Source organism: Chlorocebus sabaeus, chromosome 19 (assembly GCF_047675955.1).
Source record: "Chlorocebus sabaeus isolate Y175 chromosome 19, mChlSab1.0.hap1, whole genome shotgun sequence".
Classification (NCBI taxonomy): Eukaryota; Metazoa; Chordata; class Mammalia; order Primates; family Cercopithecidae; genus Chlorocebus; species Chlorocebus sabaeus.
This window is the reverse complement of record NC_132922.1, coordinates 27,488,709-27,506,220: the sequence shown is the minus strand read 5'-3', so window position 1 is coordinate 27,506,220 and position 17,512 is coordinate 27,488,709. Positions and strand designations below refer to the sequence as shown.

The 17,512-nt window shown below is 54.2% G+C and overlaps 1 protein-coding gene across 17 annotated transcripts in view; it reads left to right on the top strand.

Moving 5' to 3' along the window:
* Positions 1–16,914, top strand: part of GGT1 (gamma-glutamyltransferase 1) — a 42,952-nt gene extending 26,038 nt beyond the window's left edge. For 7 of the 17 annotated variants that reach the window (XM_073006931.1, XM_073006934.1, XM_073006932.1 and 4 more), the window contains 11 exons: positions 82–252; positions 3,413–3,543; positions 3,678–3,764; positions 9,343–9,535; positions 9,926–10,083; positions 11,795–11,944; positions 12,452–12,588; positions 15,373–15,560; positions 15,774–15,901; positions 16,001–16,308; positions 16,613–16,914. In XM_073006931.1, the coding sequence (XP_072863032.1) occupies positions 89–252; positions 3,413–3,543; positions 3,678–3,764; positions 9,343–9,535; positions 9,926–10,083; positions 11,795–11,944; positions 12,452–12,588; positions 15,373–15,560; positions 15,774–15,901; positions 16,001–16,308; positions 16,613–16,759 (1,791 nt within the window). In that variant the 5' untranslated portion in view covers positions 82–88 and the 3' untranslated portion in view covers positions 16,760–16,914. Of the gene's footprint in view, positions 1–81; positions 253–3,412; positions 3,544–3,677; positions 3,765–9,342; positions 9,536–9,925; positions 10,084–11,794; positions 11,945–12,451; positions 12,589–15,350; positions 15,561–15,773; positions 15,902–16,000; positions 16,309–16,612 lie in introns of those variants that run through there. The other 10 variants (XM_073006940.1, XM_073006944.1, XM_073006941.1 and 7 more) reach the window with 5 other exon arrangements.
* The last annotated feature ends 598 nt before the right edge of the window (positions 16,915–17,512 follow it).

The window sequence follows — 17,512 nt, the reverse complement described above, 5'->3', positions numbered from 1 at the left end:
CTTTCGACTGTGCCCTGTTGGGGAGGGACCAGGGAATGTCTGAGGCTGGACCTGACCCTGCTCCTTACCCTGTGGGTGCAGCAGAGCCATGAAGAAGAGGTTAGTGGTGCTGGGCCTGCTGGCCGTGGTCCTGGTGCTGGTCATTGTCGGCCTCTGTCTCTGGCTGCCCTCGGCCTCCAAGGAACCTGACAACCATGTGTACACTAGGGCTGCCGTGGCTGCAGATGCCAAGCAGTGCTCGGAGATTGGGAGGTGAGTGGGGCAGGGCATGGGGGCATGGGCCATGAAAACTGGGCAAGTGGACCTGAGCAATACTGTCACCCCTCTGAGACTCAGTTTCCCCACATGTAAGTTTTGCTTGGACTCTCTCAGTAGCCTCTGGTAAGGGGACGGTGACTCCAAGAGCAGGGTTTGGGTGTCCTAGAGCCAAACAGGGCCCCTTTTCTCAGTTCTAAGAGTCTCTTTCTCTTTGGATAAACTCCACTGTTTTATTGTTTGGTTGTTATTTTTACTTATTTCTTCATATATCTATTTATTTAGAGATGGAGTCTCACTCTGTCACCAGGCTGGAGTGCAGTGGTGCAATCTCAGTTAACTGCAACCTCTGCCTCCCAAGTTCAAGTGATTCTCATGCCTAAGCCTCCCAAGTAGCTGGGATTACAGGCATGTGCCACCACACCTAGCTAATGTGTGTGTGTGTGTGTGTGTGTTTCTTTTTCCGAGACAGAGTCTCACTCTGTCACCCAGGCTGGAGGGCAGTGGTGCGATCTCGGCTTACTGCAACCTCCACCTCCCGGGTTCAAGTGATTCTCCTGCCTCAGCCTCCACAGTAGCTGGAACTACAGGCTTGTGCCACCATGCCCGGCTAATTTTTGTGTTTTTAGTAGAGACAGGATTTCACTATGTTGGCCAGGCTGGTCTTGAACTCCTGACCTCGTGATCCACCTGCCTCTGCCTCTCAAAGTGCTGGGATTACAGGCATGAGCCACCACACCCGGCCTAATTATGGTGTTTTTAGTAGAGACGGGGTTTCACCATGTTGGTCAGGCTGGTCTCAAACTCCTGACCTCAGGTGATCCACCCACTTGGGCCTCCCAAAGTGTTGGGATTACAGGTGTGAGCCACCACGCCTGGCTTATTTTTTTTTTTAAGGCGGAGTCTTACTCTGTCACCCAGGCTGGAGTGTAGGGGAGCGATCATCGCCCACTGCAGTTCAAACTCTTGGGTTTAAGTGATCCCCCTGCCTCAGATTCCTAAAGTACTGAGATTATAGCTGTGAGCCATGGTGCCTGGCCTCTACTGTTTTATTCTTTTTTTTTTTTTTTTTTTTTTTTTTTTTTTTTTTTTTTTTTGAGACGGAGTCTAGCTCTGTCGCCCAGGCTGGAGTGCAGTGGCGCAATCTCGGCTCACTGCAAGCTCCGCCTCCCGGGTTCATGCCATTCTCCTGCCTCAGCCTCCCAAGTAGCTGGGACTACAGGTGCCTGCCACCGCGCCCGGCTAATTTTTTCTATTTTTTGTAGAGACGGGGTTTCACCATGGTCTCGATCTCCTGACCTTGTGATCCGCCCGCCTCGGCCTCCCAAAGTGCTGGGATTACAGGCGTGAGCCACCGCGCCCGGCCCTGTTTTATTCTATTTTAGACTCCTATCTCATGTTATATACAAAGATCAGTTCCCTCCTAAAGACTTAAACAGAAAAAATCTTATGTTTTTGATATTTTGAGACAGGGTCTTGTTCTGTCACCCAGACTGGAGTGCAGTGGCATGATCATAGCTCACTGCAGCCTTGAGCTCTTGGGCTTAAGCTATCTTTCCACCTCAGCCTCCTGAGTCACTAGGACTACAGGTGTGCATCATACTTGACTAATTAAAAAAGACTGTTTTGTAGAGATGAGGTCTAACTATATTGCCCAGGCTGGTCTTGAACTCCTGGCCTCAAGTGATCCTCCACCTTGGCCTCCCAAAGTGTTGAGATTACAGGTGTAAGCCACCATCTCTAGCCGGAAAAAAAAAAAACAAAAAAAAGTTATTAATAAAATATAGCAATTTCCCTTTTTGTCCCAATTATAAAAGTCATGTACATTTGTTTGCTTGAAAAAGAGGAAACTATCTGGGCGAGGTGGTTCACACCTGTAATCCCAGCACTTTGGGAGGCTGAGGCGGGCAGACCACCCAAGGTCAGGAGCTCGAGACTAGCCTGGCCAACATGGTGAAACTCCGTCCCTATTAAAAATAGAAAAAGTTAGCTGGGTGTTTTGGAATGCACCTGTAATCCCAGCTACACAGGAGGCTGAGGCAGGAGAATTGCTTGAACCCAGGAGGCGGAGGTTGCAGTGAGCTAAGATCACGCCACTGCACTCCAGCCTGGGTGACTGAGTGAAACTCCGTCTTAGAAAAAAGAAAAAAGAAAAAAGAAGAAGAGGAAACTGTAATCCCAGCACTTTGGGAGGTTGAGGTGATAGGATTGCTTTGGACCATGAGTTCAAGACCAGCCTGGGCAACATAGAAAGACCCTGTCTCTACAAAAAGACAAAAAATTGCCAGGCATGGTGGTTCTTACCTGTAGTCCCAGCTACTCAGGAGACTGAAGTGGGAGGATTACTTGAGCCCAGGAGGTCAAGGCTGCACTGAGCCATGACGATGCTACTGCACTTCATCCTGGGTGACAAAGTGAGACTCTGTCTTATAAAACAAAGGCCAGGCACAGTGGCTCACACCTGTAATACCAGCACTTTGGGAGGCCAAGGTGGGTGGATTACTTGAACCCAGGAGTTCTTGACCAGCCTGGGCAACATGGCAAAATCCGATTTTTACAAAATGCACAAACAAACAAAATTGGCTGGGCATGGTGGCATGTGCCTATAGTCCCAGCTAGTTGGGAGGCTGAGGTGGGAGGGTCAGTTGAGCCCAGGAGATTGAGGCTGCAGTGATCTGAGATCACACCACTGCACTCCAGCCTGAGCAACAAAGAGAGACTTTGTCTCAAAAAAAAAAAAAAAAAAAAGGCGACAAGGTGGGCGGATCATGAGCTCAAGAGATGGAGACCATCCTGGCCAACATAGTGAAACCCCATCTCTCCTAAAAATATAAAAATTAGCCAAGCGTGGTGGCGTGTGCCTGTAGTCCCAGCTCCTCGGGAGGCTGAGGCAGGAGAATGGCTCGAACCCAGGAGGCAGAAGTTGCAGTGAGCTGAGATAGTGCCACTGCACTCAGGCCTGGCAACAGAGCAAGATTCTGCCTCAAAAAAAAAAAAAAAAAAAAAAAAAAAAGAAATAAAGAAACTAAAAACAAAACCCCCAAAACTCGAATGGACTTCTCTTCCATCCTCCGTTAGGCAGGTGGGCAGCAGGGTGTGTATGCAGGGCCAAGATGGAAGCCTGCAGGTTCTCACGTCTTTATGTGCCACATGGCAGGGACGCATTGCGGGATGGTGGCTCTGCGGTGGATGCAGCCATTGCAGCCCTGTTGTGTATGGGGCTCATGAATGCCCACAGCATGGGCATCGGGGGCGGCCTGTTCCTTACCATCTACAACAGCACCACGCGTGAGTGCCTTGGGAGAGGCGAGGGAGAGGGGCAGGGGGTGTGGGTTAGGCCGCGGCACAGCTGGGTGGTCCCCGGGCTCACACAGCATAAAGGGTTTGGGTGGGTCTGCCTGCCTACCTGCTTCTCCTTCTAGGAAAAGCTGAGGTCATCAACGCCCGCGAGGTGGCCCCCAGCCTGGCCTTCGCCAGCATGTTCAACAGCTCACAGCAGTCCCAGAATGGTAAGCAGTCCTGCAAGCTTGGGGCGTGGGTGCAGAGCCAGCTGGGCCACTGGGAAGGGGCCTTGCCCACAGGATCCTGGCCCTGTCAGGGTCCAGGGGCAGTTCTAGCACCCCCATCCCTTCCTGGCCCCATAGCACCCTCCCACAATGAGTGGTCAGGACCATCATCACCAGGGTAAAGGGCTGGGAGCTTCTGTTATTTCTGCTGAGGCCTCCAGGGCCACCCTGTGCAGCACACGGAGAGAATAATTATTACACTAGCAGACCTTATGGACCAGGGCTCACTGGGGCCCATGCTCTGCTCTGTGCTTTTCATCCATGAGTCCCTCACACCCCTCCCTGCTCCTTTGGGGTAGGGGATGCTGTGTGGATTCCCATTTTACAGGGTGGGGATGCTGAGGCCCAGAGAGGTCATGAAAATCAGCTGAAGTCACACAGCTGGGAGGTGGTGAAGTTAAAATTGAACCCAAGCTGTCTATACCCTGCCTTTTCAACAGGCATCCCATTCACTCATTTGTTCATTTGTGGGGATGGGGCTCTAGAATGTGAGGTGGAGTCTCTCTTTTCCAATCTGGTCTTCAGTGGAGAGGAGGCCCCTAAATTCCCCAGGTACCTGAGGGGAAGCCACTGTCCATCCAGGAAGCCACTGTCCGTCCTCAAAGGAGGCACAATAGATTATGAGATTAAAAATTGGAAGATTGGGTGGGTCTCAACAGCTCACGCCTATAATCCTAGTACTTAAGGAGGCCAAGTCAGGAGGACTGCATGAGCCCAGGAGTTTGAGACCAGCCTGGGCAAAGTAGCAAGACTCCGTCTCTACAAAAAATGAAAAAAAAAAAAATTAGCCAGGTGTGGTGGTATGTGTCTATGGTCCCAGCTACTCGGGAGGCTGAGGTGGGAGGATCACTTGAGCCCATGAGGTTGAGGCTGCAGTGAGCCATGATTGTACCACTGCACTCTAGCTTGGGCAACAAAGCAAGACCCTGTCAAAAAAAAGAAAAAAAAATGCTGGATGTGGTGGCTCACGCTTGTAATCCCAGCACTTTGGGAGGCTGAGGCGGGTGGATCACCTGGGTCAGGAGTTCAAGACCATCCTGGCCAACATAGTGAAACCCTGTCTCTACTAAGAGCATAATAATTAGCCAGGCATGGTGGCATGGGCCTGTAATCCAGCTACTCAGGAGTCTAAGGCAGGAGAATCGCTTGAACCCGGGAGGTGGAGGTTACAGTGAGCCGAGATCATGCCACTGTACTCCAGCCTGGGCAACAAGAGCAAAGCTCGGTCTCGGAAAAAAAAAAAAAAAAAAAAAAGTTGGAGGATGGAGGGGCAGGGCACACTCACCATAGCAAGTCTTAGACCTCAGGTGAGGATCCTGGATGGTGCCCTTTGGAGTCTTCTACAACATACTCAATCTTTGATTTTTTTTTTTTTTTTTGAGAGGGAATCTCACTCCTGTTGCCCAGACTAGAGTGCAGTGGTGCAATCTCTGCTCACTGCAACCTCCGCCTCCCAGTTTCAAGTGATTCTCCTGCCTCAGCCTCCCAAGTAGCTGGGATTACAGGTTCCCGCCACCATGCCTGGCCAATTTTTTCTATTTTTAGTAGAGAGGGGGTTTCACTATGTTGCCCAGGTTGGTCTCGAACTCCTGACCTCATGATCCGCCCCCCTCGGCCTTCCAAAGTGCTGGAATTACAGGTGTGAGCTACTGCACCAACCAATCTTTCATTTTTTTAATACTCATTGAGAAACTCAGCATCTGTAGACATGAAGTTGCTCAGGGTAAGAGAATGCAGGAATCATAGGCTTGGTACCTTGTGGACGCTTGGAATCATTTCTTTAACTAGAATGTATTGAGCATCTCTTAAAGAATCAGGTGTTGTTCCTGAAGCTGGGGTGAAAAACAAAGATGGCAGATGAAATCTGTGACATTCCAGGTGGGAAGGAGAAATTAAGCAGGTGTGGGTGTGCTACGGGCTGTGGAAAAACAGACCTGGGGGGCCTCAAAATCTGGGATTCTATGGAGGGCGACCTAGTCAGGGAGGGGATATTTGAGCAAAGACCCAGAGGCAGGGGTGGGGTCAGGGGAGCTGTGTGGTGTCTGGGGGAAGACCAAGTGATCCAGGTGTGATGGGCAGGGACAGAGCCCTGTGGGGAGCTGGGGAGGCTGCAGCAAGTGACCCGAGGGGAACGGCCCAGGTTGTGTGGGATCTCTTAGGTCATGGTGAAGCCTCTGCCTCTTGTCTGAAGGAAGTGGGGGCCCATGGAGTGTGTGAGTGGAGGGGGATGTATCTGACCTGTGGACCCCTTGGGTTGCTGTGTAAGGGACAGGGAGCATGTAGGGACCTGTCCGGAGGTCACTGCAGTAATTCATGGAGAGGGTGGTGGGAAGTGGCTGACGCTGGACAGACACACTTGGAAGTGGAGCCTGTGGATTTGAGGATGGGTTGGGTGTGATGCTGGTGTAGGGAGTCCCCGAGGACCCCAGATCTTTTGTCTGTACCTGGAAGGATGGGGTGACCCTAATGGAGACAGGCAGGGCTCTCAGGAAGCAGGTCTGAGTGGACACTCAGGAGCTCGGTTTTGGGCACGTTTAAGTTTGAGATGCTTTCTTCGAGCAGGCAGGTAGATACTCGGGTCTGGCAATCAGAGGAGCAGTCCAGGCCAGCAAGTCAATTTGGGAGTTGTCAGTGCTTAAATGGAGGCTGAAGCTCAGATGTCAGGCAGACTACCGGGAGAGAGAGCAAAGACAGAGAGGAGAGCAGGAGGTAGGATGGCAGGCGGGGGAGACACGGGTGGAGCCAGGTGCTGGGATGCAGGGGTGGCTCTCAGGGAAAGTGATGAGCCTAGTAAAGCTGAGAGGGGGCACTGGGTCTGGCAGTGTGGGGGTCGCCGGAGAGTTTGGCAAGTGTAGTGGCATGACAGCCTGATTGGAGTGAGGTCAGGAGAAGATTTTTTTCTGATATTGATACATGATATTTTCTTTTTCTTTTTTTTTTTTTTTTGAGACGGAGTCTCGCCCAGACTGGAGTGCAGTGGCTGGATCTCAGCTCACTGCAAGCTCCGCCTCCCGGGTTTACGCCATTCTCCTGCCTCAGCCTCCCAAGTAGCTGGGACTACAGGTGCCCGTCACCTCGCCCGGCTAGTTTTTTGTATTTTTTAGTAGAGATGGGGTTTCACCGGGTTAGCCAGGATGGTCTCCATCTCCTGACCTCGTGATTCGCCCGTCTCGGCCTCCCAAAGATACATGATATTTTCTATACTTATGGGTACATGTGAGTGCTTGTTACATGCATAGTGTATGATGATCAAGGCAGGGTATTTGGGGTCTCAGTCACCTTGAGTATTTTTCATTCCTGTTTGTTAGCACCATAGTCTTCCAGTTACTTTGAAATATACAAAATACTGTTGCTAAGCATTGTCACCCTGCTCTGCTGTCAAACATTAGAACTGCTGTCTTGACTGGGCCTGCGGTGCGGTGGCTCATGCCTGTCATCCCAACACCTTGGAAAGCTGAGGTGGGTGGATTACCTGAGGTCAGGAGTTTGAAACCAGCCTTGCCAACATGGCGAAACCCCATCTCTACTAAAAATACAAAAATTAGCCCGGCGTGCTGGCATGTGCCTGTAATCCCAGCTATTTGGGAGGCTGAGGCAGGAGAGTTACTTGAACCCAGGAGGCGGAGGTTGCAGTGAGCTGAGATCATGCCACTGAACTCCAGTCTGGGACACACAGCAAGACTCTGTCTCAAAAAAAAAAAAAAAAAGAAAAAAAAAAAGAAGTTCTGTCTAACTGCAAGGGGGAAGGAATCATGTGCTGGGTGTCAGACCTTTCAGGATGTATGTGCAGCTCTAAGAATTGAAACCACTGGCTCTTGGACACTTGTGCCAGGCTTCAGGGTGGGAGAGGCAGTTCTAGAGCCACAGCCACCAAGCCTGGGAGTAGCCAAATGGCCCCCGTCATCTCTGGCAAGAGCAGGAAAATACCTGGGCGCAGAGGCCACGGTTGTATCTTTCTGGGCAAAGGGTCAGTGTCTATAGTGTACATATGGTCAGTGAGGCTCGGGGGGAAGCAGGCCCAGGGGTCTGTTTCCAGTGACCTCCTCGAAAGTCAGAACTGGAAGGCAAAACCCCTTATAGGCTGGGTGCACCTGTAATCCCAGTATGTCGGGAGGCTGAGGTGGGAGGATCACTTGAAGCCAGGAGTTTGAGACCAGTCTTGGCAACATAGCAAGACCCCTGTCTCTACAAAAAAAATAAAAAATAAAAAATTAGGCTCGGTGTGGTGGCTCACGCCTGTAATCACAGAACTTTGAGAGGCTGAGCAGGGTGGATCACCTGATGTTAGGAATTCAGGACCAGCCTGACGAACCTGGTGAAACCTGTCTCTACTAAAATTACAAAAATTAGCAAGGCATGGTGGTGCATGCCTGTAATCCCAGCTACTTGGGAGGCTGAGGCAGGAGAATTATTTGAACTCGGGAGGCGGAGGTTGGAGTGAGCCAAGATTGTGCCATTGCACTCCAGCCTGGGCAACAAGAGTGAAACTCTATCTCCAAAAAAAAAAAAAGCCACATGTGGTGGGGTGTGTCTATAGTCTCAGGTACTTCTGAGGCTGAGGTGGGAGGATCGCTTGAGCCTGGAAAGCCAAGGCTGCAGTGAGCCGTGATTGCACCACTGCACTCCAGCTGGGGCAACAGAGTGAGACCCTGTCTCAAAACAAACAAAAAACCCTTATAGTTGGATGGGGAAACTGAGGCTGGGAGAGGAGACAGGACGGAGGTTAAGGCTCAGGTCTTGCCTCTGGAACAGTTGAAAAGAAGAAGGGAGCCCTTTCTTGGGGCTGGCTGATTCTTGAGGGCGGCCTGTGCTTGACCTGGGTTGGGCAGGACCTGCTCTTGCTTTGGCACATTCTGGTGGAGCCCACGAGTGTTACAGGATAAGGGCTTGTGGTCAGTGAGATGGGAGGGGATCTGGCCTGGCACAGGATTTTAGACATGCAAGCACCTGCACAGACACCTCATCCTGGGACAGCAAAACCCAGTTGCATGCTACTGCTTCCCCTCCTGTGCCCTCCTCAGACATCCCTGGTCCATGGACACTCCTGCTGGCCGAGCCCAGATATGACCTTAAACATCCCCTTCTGCTGGGTGTGGTGGTTCACTCCTGGAATCTCAGCTGCTTGGGAGGCTGAGGTGGGAGAATTACTTGAGTCCAGGAGTTTGAGACCAGGCTGGGAAAGATGGCAAGACCCCATCTCAAAAAAGAAAAAAAAAAAAGGGCCGGGCGCGGTGGCTCAAGCCTGTAATCCCAGCACTTTGGGAGGCCGAGACGGGCGGATCACGAGGTTAGGAGATCGAGACCATCCTGGCTAACACGGTGAAACCCCGTCTCTACTAAAAAAAAAAAAAAATACAAAAAAAAAAAAAAAAAAAAAAAAAAAGGAAAAAAAAAATATCTTTTGTCCTAAGCCTCATTGACCCATCTGTAAAATGAGTCAGGGAATGTGCCTGGGATGCTGCCTGTGAGAGATTCTGATGTCCCCTACTCAGGGCCACTAACTGTAGCTCTCTCTCCCCAGGGGGGCTGTCAGTGGCGGTGCCCGGGGAGATCCGAGGCTATGAGCTGGCTCACCAGCGGCATGGGCGGCTGCCCTGGGCTCGCCTCTTCCAGCCCAGCATCCAGCTGGCCCGCCAGGGCTTCCCCGTGGGCAAGGGCTTGGGGGCAGCCCTGGAAAACAAGCGGACCGTCATCGAGCAGCAGCCTGTCTTGTGGTATGTCTGTGGGTGCGGCCCCCTGACACAGGCAGTGCAGGCACAGCCCAAGGACCCTGCAGGCCCCTAGCAGCAGTGGAGCGGCCCTCTGCCCTCAGGACCCCGCACTGATGGGCTGAGGAGATGCAGACCCTTCCCACCACATGTGGGGACACATTCTGAGCCTGGGGTCCCAGTGGCCACTGTGGCTGGCCATGTGTCCTGAATGGCAAGGGACACTAGGAGGCTCCCGGAAGGGACATTGGGAGGATGAGCGCTGAGTGACGGGGCCACCCACCTGTGACAGGTGCTGCCCCTGCTTTGCTCCGTTCTCCTGTGTGGGTGGGTGTAGGGGATGGTCTAGCTGAGTCCATCCCACCTGCTTCCTCACGTGAGTCCCCTCTGCCCCAGTGAGGTGTTCTGCCGGGATGGAAAGGTGCTTCGGGAGGGGGAGAGACTGACCCTGCCGCGGCTGGCTGACACCTACGAGACACTGGCCATCGAGGGCGCCCAGGCCTTCTACAACGGCAGCCTCACGGCCCAGATTGTGAAGGACATCCAGGCAGCCGGTGAGTGGTAACCTCAGGGGTGAGGAACCCTGCAGTGGAAACCCTGAGCTGGGGCCCAGAGCCCTGGGGTCCTCCTGTCCTGCCTGAGCCTGCAGGAAGTTTCTGGTGGAGGAGGGTCAGTGGCCGGCCATGTGGGTTCACAGCTCCTGGTTTTGTCAAAGTCAAGAGAGGCCTTGCGGTCCAGGAGAGCAAGTCCCTGGTGGGGTAAATGCAGGTGTAGGCAAGAGCCAGGGCTAGGGAAGCACTAGAATACAGCCTGAAGATCCAGGAGGACTGGGAGGAGGTGGTGACTGGGCTGCAGATAACTGTGTTAGGCAGAGAGAGGAAGGGATTCCTGGCAGAGGAGCAGCTGGGCTAAGGCCCAGGGAGAGGGGGCTTTGATTCACCAGGAGGGTTACAAGGGATGAGGGTCACCTTGAGAGAGGCATGGGGAAGGGGCTTTGTGGGGCAGGGGCGTGGAGCTTGGCTGCAGCTTTCTTCAGGTAATTTTTGCCACTGTTTCATGGAGAAGGATGACTAGTCTGTCGACCTTTACCACTGAGGCTGGAAATTAGCATGCCAATACCCTGTCTGTCTGGAGCTGACTCCTGGAGAATTAAGAGCCTCCCTCCCTCCCTCTATCCATTCATCATAGGAGAAGAGGCCAAGCAGCAGGGACACTGGCAGGAATTCTCCACTTAGAAAAGGCCCTCTGAGCTGGGCACGGTGGCTCACGTCTGTAATCCCAGCACTTTGGGAGGCCAAGGCAGGTGGATCACCTGAGGTCAGGAGTTCAAGACCAGTCTGGCCAACATGGTGAAACCCTGTCTCTACTAAAAATACAAAATTAGTCGGGCATGGTGGGTTGTGCCTGTAATCCCAGCTACTTGGGAGGCCACGGCAGGAGAATCGCTAGAACCCGGGAGGCTGAGGTTGCAGTGAGCCAAGACTGCACCACTGCACTCCACAGATACTCCGTCTCAAAAAAAAAAAAAAAAAAAAAAAAGAAAGAAAAGGCCCTCTGAGGCCAAGCTTGGTGTCTCACACCTGTAATCCCAACACTTTGGGAGGCTGAGGTAGAAGTTGAGGCCAGAAGTCCATGACAAGCCTGGGCAACATAGTGAGACTACAAAAAACATATTGAGACTCTACATAAATATAGTGGGAGTGGGGGTGGGGAACAAGAAAACATAAAAAATTCAAAGCATACTGAAAAGTAATACAGCAAGACCCTACAAAAAAATTAAAATTTGCTGAGTGTGGTGGTGCCACCTTTAGCCTCAGCTACTGGGGAGGATCTGCTGGAGGATCACTTGAGCCCAGGAGTTCAAGGCTGTGATTAAGCCACTGCACTCCAGCCTGGGTGACAGAGCAAGATCCTATCTCTAAAAACTCTTTGGCCACAGAGGAGAGAAGGCAGACAGGAAGCCAGTAAGCCAAGCAGGCAGAGGGCAGGTGGCCCCAGCCCAGCTGTGGGGTGGTGAGTAGTGTCAGGGAGACAGGAGTTCAAGAGCGAGTGAGGTTCCCAAGGGGGCGAGGTTGCCTGTGGCCCCCTCCCAGGGCACAGTCTCACCCCTCCAGTAGTGCACTCTGTCCTCCCTGGTAGGTTCAGGCTTTTCCCCACCACCATGGTGCAGCCATGCCTGCCCCCAACACCACTGGTGCAGCTCCATCCTCCACACAAGGGTGCAGCCCCTTCCCAGCGCCCATTCGAGCTGCTGTCCCGTTGCAGGGGGCATTGTGACAGCCGAGGACCTGAACAACTACCGCGCTGAGCTGATTGAGCACCCGCTGAACATCAGCCTGGGAGACGCGGTGCTGTACATGCCCAGCGCGCCGCTCAGTGGGCCCGTGCTGGCCCTCATCCTCAACATCCTTAAAGGTGAGTGGTCGCACCACAGCCCTGTGGTAGGACCCATGACACGCCCCACCCCTGCTGCAGCTCTGCTGGCCCCCATGCCACGTCTTTGCATCACTGAGCTCCCAGGGAGTGCTCCTGCATCACAGCTCACCATATCCTGAAGGAGGCAGTGCAGAGCCACAGGGCTGAAGTGGGCAATGCTCAGGGGTTGGAGGAGGAACAGGAGTCATCAGGACGGAGAGAGGTACAGGAGCTCAGGGCTGCAGGGCTTGGTCCAGAGGGAATCCTTGGTCCAGTGGGTGGCCCTGCCACTTGGTCATTGCATGGCCAGAGCTGATGCGTGACATGAGATCCAGGTTGGGGAGCCTTCACCTTACTTCACTCTCACCACAGCCTTGTGAAGCAGCTGCTGCTATTGGTTATTAAATGCTCCTTGAGGTGGGCAAAGTGGCTGAGGAAGGTGTTCACCCTCTGAGTCCCTCAGATCCTCTGGGGCTCAGCAACGTGCACCTGGTTCTGATCAACCAGGGTACAACTTCTCCCGGGCGAGCGTGGAGACCCCGGAGCAGAAGGGCCTGACGTACCACCGCATCATAGAGGCTTTCCGGTTTGCCTATGCCAAGAGGACCCTGCTTGGGGACCCCAAGTTTGTGGATGTGACTGAGGTAAGGGGCAGAGGCTGGCCCACTCTAGGCGTGGGGCCTGCTGTAGAGGCATCAGGTGGGCTCCCCAGGGCGGCTGCAGCCTCACATATGCTTTATGAATCCATTCCTGCCACAAACTTTGATTGCGGGCCTACTGTGTGCTCAGATGGACTGGTGGGTGACCCCGAGTCTTGGCCTCTGCCCCACAGAAATGACAGTGTGGGGAATTAGTGGCCACACTCCTACCTCAAGTGCTTTGCACATGCTGTGGTTCTCGAGCTCAGTGCTGAGATGAGGAACGCATGGGAGCATTGCAGCCCTCGGGCATGATGAGAAGGACAGGTGAAAGGGAGAGCTCCATGCTGGGTCCCTGTGAGACCCTGTCATATCCCTTCCCCGCTGAGGATCCTCACATCCCTCCTTACCTACTCGGGTCCTTGGCATTCCCGGGCAGACCTGCAGACCCCTCCACACTGACCAGGGACCTCCCAGGAGGGGCCTCAGCTGCCCGGGTGGTGTCTTCTCTTTCCCCATGAGCATTCTGCACCTCTGACTCCTGCTGCAGCCAGTGACCTGGTGTCTTGTCTCTCTGAGGGGACAGGGCCACTACAGCGTGTCCCTCTGCCCTCCCTTTTAGCTAAGGCCAGCTCTTCCATCCACGCACTGGCTCAGGGCACTGTTCCTACAATGCTCCTCTCTGCCTCTGACCATTTACTTCTTTATAACGGATTATTCCCGAAAGAAAGGCAGCTCTTGTAGCTCTAGAAACTTCCATCTGCTGCCTCCTTCTGTCCTCTGCTCCCCTTACAGCAAACATGGCTGGGCTATGTCCTCTCTCCCTTCAGGGTGTCCCCTCCCCTGCTCTATCCCCATGCCACCAGATCGCCACATCCAGCCTCAGTTTCCCCATCAGGCCCCACTCAACAGCATCTCACACAGCTCACCACACTCTCCTCGAGTTTTCATTTTGCAAATTTTCACACCTATGAAAATGTTTAAGAAAACCCCAAAACCGTCCAAGTGTCAATGTTCCCTTTCCCTAGAGTCCGCAGTGTGGACGTTTCTGCTGGATTTCCTCTCTCTCCGTCTCCACCCACGTCTATTGGGATTCGTGTTTTTCTGAGGGATTTGAGAGTAGGTTGCTGATGTCACACCTCAGGGTGTGTCTCAAGAGTGAGACTCGAACATACCACAGCAGGATGCTGGGGTGACACAACCTGCTGTCCCTTCTCTTTACCTACAGTAGGCTCCCTTGGCTGTTTTGTTTCTGTTGTGTTTTTGTTTGGACACAGAGTCTCTGTCATCCAGGTTGGAGTGCAGTGGTGTGATCTCGGCTCACTGCAGCCTCAACCTCCAGGGCTCAAGCAATCCTCCCACTTCAGCCCCTACAAGCAGCTGGGACCACAGGCACATGCCACCAAACCTGGCTAATTTTTGTATTTTTTTTTAGAGACAGGATCTTGCCACATTGCCCAGACTGGTCTCAAACTCCTGGGCTCAAACGATCCTCCCACCTCAGCCTCCCAAAGCGCTGGGCTTACAGGTGTGAACCACCGTGCTCGACCTGTTTTGTTGATTTTTAAAGCCCGGGGCAGTGGTCTTGGAAGATGTCCCACATCCTGGATTTGCCTTTCTGTTTCCTTAGGGGCAGATTCAGACAGAGCACCTTGCCCTGCGATTGCTAATCTGTGGGGGTGTTGCTGAAACTCTCCTGAGGCATTTTCTTTGGCCCTCAGGGCCCATCCTCTCTGTCTCCTCCTTCACCTCCTCATCTCCTCCTCGCCACTGCCTTGGGGACCTTGGCCAGGCTCGTGGCATCCAGCAGCCGCTCAATGTCAATACCTCCATATTCATCCCTCAGCCCGCCCTTGCCGGTGCACCCATGCTTATACATGCACCCATGCTCTTCAGGTCTGATGAAGCATCCAAAGGCAAGCTCCTGACCGTCCCCAAACCTGCCCCTTCTGCAGGGTTTACTTCCCTAGTTGGCGCCATCCTCAATTCTTCTCTTTCTCCCACCCAGGCCATCATCTCTTGCCTGGTTGATACCCACAGCCTCCCCTTTAGGCTTTATCCTTATCCCCCTCACAGCTGTCAGAGGGACCCTGTGAAAACACTCCCCAGCCTGCTCATTCCTCTGCCCAGAGCCTGCGTGGCACAGAGCAAAAGCCAGTCACTAAGGGACCTAGGAGGTCCTGTGGGATGGGCCCCAGCCTGCATCTTCATCTTCTTCTCCCCCGACCCCATTCACTCTCTGCCTATCACTTACCAGCCTATACCGCCTGCCTCAGGGCCTTTGCACTGACCATTTAGGCTGCATTCCAGGCTCTTTTCACATGTTGCCTCCTCCAAGAAGCCCTCCCTGACCACTCTACCCATACCTCATGCCTCTCAATTCCCCTTACCTGGTTTGTGGTTTCAGCACTTTCCTCATGTGCGTTTGTTTTTCTTGGCATGAGGGCAGGGACCTAAGTGTCTGTTCCCTGTTGATTTTCCAGTGCCAGGCATGCAGTGCAAACTCTAGAAATATATTTTTGCATGAGTGAATGAGTGATTGAATGTGGCAAGGGTCTGGAGGCTGAGGGCCAGATAGACAGACATTCAGAGTTGCTGGAAGGCAACAGAGACAGAGAGTCAGACTGGTCATGCAAGGTCCTGGGCCTGTCCTTGAGCCCTGGGGAGCCATGGAAGGCTGTGGGTGCCAGAGGGTTGTGGTCAGAGCCACAGTCGGGGGCCTTCTGAGACCTGTGCCCCCTCCCCACCCTCCCTCCCCACCTCCTCAGGCCAGCTCTGGGGTCTCGGCAGGTGGTCCGCAACATGACCTCTGAGTTCTTCGCTGCCCAGCTCCGGGCCCAGATCTCTGATGATACCACTCACCCGATCTCCTACTACAAACCCGAGTTCTACACGCCGGATGATGGGGGCACTGCCCACCTGTCTGTCGTCGCAGAGGACGGCAGTGCTGTGTCCGCCACCAGCACCATCAACCTCTAGTAGGGGCTGCTGGGCCGCCTGGGTGGGACAGGGCCAGGGGCATGTGGTCCAGGGACTGCCCACTTATCCAGTAAGGTGGCTCCATCACCCCTTTTCCTGGTGGGAAACTGAGGCCCGACCTTGGTAGCTTATCCTGGGCCTCTCAGGGAGTAAGTTTGAGCCCAGGTTGGGTCGGGCGAGGTCAGGCACTGTCTGACCTGGCTGGGCGGTAGCTTTGGCTCCAAGGTCCGCTCCCCAGTCAGCGGGATCCTGTTCAATGATGAAATGGATGACTTCAGCTCTCCCAACATCACCAATCAGTTTGGGGTGCCCCCCTCACCCGCCAATTTCATCCAACCAGGTATGGGGTGGAGGTCCGGGGGTGGGGGGCTGGGGTGAAGGGGGGGGTGTCCTGGGCAGGCAGCTGACCGGCATCCCCGCCTTCTCCCGTCGGCCACAGGGAAGCAGCCGCTCTCGTCCATGTGTCCAACGATCGTGGTGGGCCAGGACGGCCAGGTCCGGATGGTGGTGGGAGCTTCTGGGGGCACGCAGATCACCACGGCCACTGCACTGGTATGTGTCACCCCTTTTCTCCCTGGCGCTGCCCACCCTGCACAGCCCCCAGGCCATGCTGATCACACTCCCATGCCCCAGGCCATCATCTACAACCTCTGGTTCGGCTACGACGTGAAGCGGGCCGTGGAGGAGCCCCGGCTGCACAACCAGCTTCTACCCAACGTCACAACAGTGGAGAGAAACATTGACCAGGTGTGCTGGGGGTTGGAGAAACTGAGTCACAGTGTGGGGTCCCAGGGCACCCTGGACTGGAGGCCTGGATCATCACGGAGTGGACAATGGTTGGTGTCCTCTCTCTGGTGCCTGGGCCATCTGGAGCGCCTGTGCCATGAGGGCCAAGCCACCTGCTCCAGTGAGACCCAGCAGGCCCCAACCTGCTCTTCCTGATGACCTGGCCTGAAATGGCACCACCTGGGCTGAGGCCTGTGACCACACGGGCATGGTTCAGGTGGCATCTGGAGCCCTGCTCAGGCTTCCCGTCTCCTCCCACCCCCAGGCAGTGACTGCAGCCCTGGAAACCCGGCACCATCACACCCAGATCGCATCCACCTTCATCGCTGTGGTGCAAGCCATTGTCCACACACCTGGTGGCTGGGCAGCTGCCTCGGACTCCAGGAAAGGCGGGGAGCCTGCCGGCTACTGAGTGCTTGGGACAGGGAAAGCTGACCAGCAATCCAGGGACAAGATACTCACCAGGACCAGGAAGGGGACTTTGGGGTCCCCTGTGAGTGGCAGAGCATCACAATAAATGAGGCCACTGTGCCAGGCTCCAGGTGGCCTCCCTGGCCTGGCTCCCCACCCTCTGGGCCTCAGTGTATTGTGTGTGAAATGGAGCCATCTGGCTTCGGAGGAAGGGAGAGGTGGGATTCGGAGATCTTCACACTGTGGGCGCTAGAACTAGCCTCAGTATCTTCAGCATGGGGAGAGCCAGGTGCGTGGCTAGGGGCCAGGGGAAGGTCCATGCCAAACCCTGCCCCTTCCCACCCTGATCCCTTGGACTTTGGGGCCAGGTGCTCCCTTATTGGGGCTGCACAGTGACACCTAGGACTAGCCACCAGGGGGTGCCGCGCCCCTGGTGCTTTCTTAGGCAGTGGGTGGCCCGCTGATGCTGGGAACCTGGGCACCTTCTCAGACCCATGGGCATCCAACTCATCCTGCTAATGACACGGGAGGTGAAGCTGAGTTCCAAGGAATGGGCATTGGGCATCACACTAGAGGGAAACATCTTAGTCAGAGCCAAGCACCTGGGGGGTTCCAAGGACAAGCCCAGAGTGAAACCCAAGCTTGTGACCCTCTCCAGAGGGAGGCCTGGTTTTCAGGGAACAGCAAATGGGAAGAGGTCCCCAGATTCCAGGGATTAGGGCTTGGACCAGCTGGGGACACAGCCCAGAGGGAG